This window comes from Sinocyclocheilus anshuiensis, unplaced genomic scaffold, assembly GCF_001515605.1.
Source record: "Sinocyclocheilus anshuiensis isolate Anshui unplaced genomic scaffold, SAMN03320099.WGS_v1.1 scaffold2737, whole genome shotgun sequence".
Classification (NCBI taxonomy): Eukaryota; Metazoa; Chordata; class Actinopteri; order Cypriniformes; family Cyprinidae; genus Sinocyclocheilus; species Sinocyclocheilus anshuiensis.
The window spans coordinates 4,026-5,134 of NW_015551029.1; the positions used below are offsets into that span (position 1 = coordinate 4,026).

General features: G+C 46.9%; 1 protein-coding gene across 1 annotated transcript in view; it reads right to left on the minus strand.

Moving 5' to 3' along the window:
• Positions 1-103: 103 nt before the first annotated feature.
• The window catches only part of LOC107661160 (H(+)/Cl(-) exchange transporter 4-like), a gene marked incomplete at its 3' end in the record, with an annotated part of 8,604 nt that continues 7,598 nt past the window's right edge, over positions 104-1,109 (minus strand). The window contains exon 8 of the mRNA XM_016450629.1: positions 104-493. Coding sequence (XP_016306115.1) covers positions 104-493 — 390 coding nt within the window. The remainder of the gene's footprint in view (positions 494-1,109) is intronic.

A 1,109-nucleotide genomic window follows, 5' to 3' on the forward strand; every position in this document is an offset into this window, starting at 1 on the left:
ATTTACCCTTATGACTGGTTTTGTGGTCCATGGTCACATATACTGTAAGTAATTCTAAAATAACACAATCAACTTTCACACAAGAGAACATGGTGGTTCTCACCTTCATCCCAAATGTGAAGATGGTAATGATGATCTTGAAGACGAGCGCTAGCGCGAGCTGCCATAGGGCACTGTAGACGCCGGGCCCGGCGGGTCTGTCGGGGATGTCATCCACAGGCCGGGTCATGTTGGGGTTGTTGATGTAGTCACAGAGCTGCGAGGACTCGAGTGCGCCGCAGTCGTTGAACAGCTCTGAGATCAGCTCACTGGTGCTACGCCGCGTGTAGGTGAACGGCACCAGCTCGGCCATGTACCACGGCGTGTGATACTCCACGTAGAACAGAACCAGACGATTGTTGCCAAACGGGTTGATGGAGCGCAGCGTGAAAGCCGCCACCAGTGCCGCAAAGAAAGACCGCCATAACGTCTTCAGAGGGAAATAATAACTCACCTGCAGACACACAAAAGATATTTAGATTAGGGCTGAATCATTCAGAAACTAAAGCCGCGTTTCCACTGCAGGAACTTTCCCCAGGAACTAGGGACTTTGGGCTCGATGGTGTTTCCACCGCAGGAATCAGGATCTAAATAAAGTTCCGGGTAAAAAATTGCCCCTCAGAAAGTCCCTGCTCGCCAGGTAGTACTTTTTCAAAGGTCCGGAACTTTCGGGGGCGGGACTTGGGCGCTAAACATGCTGATTTGTTGAGGTCACGCAGCACTGTATTTCAACCACCATTTATTTGGATAATTTTCAAAATGTTACTGATATTGTGTCATGAAATGTAGTTTTAAAAGTATTTCAGGCGAGAATGTAGTTGTTTAAAACTCAAATCTGCGGTTTATTTATAAAAACAGCGCCTATTTGAAAATGTGCTTCGCTGATTTCGAAGACGGGAGATCCACGCGATCAGCTGGTGCTCAGTGCTCATGTATCCCAACGAGAGCAGCCTCAACTCGACTAGTCCTTCTGACATTTGCCGCTGGCTCTGATGTCTCTGTAGTGGATAAACATAAGATATAATTCGTTTTGGGTAAATCTTAACAGGTAATCTTTGGTCTTTATTCTA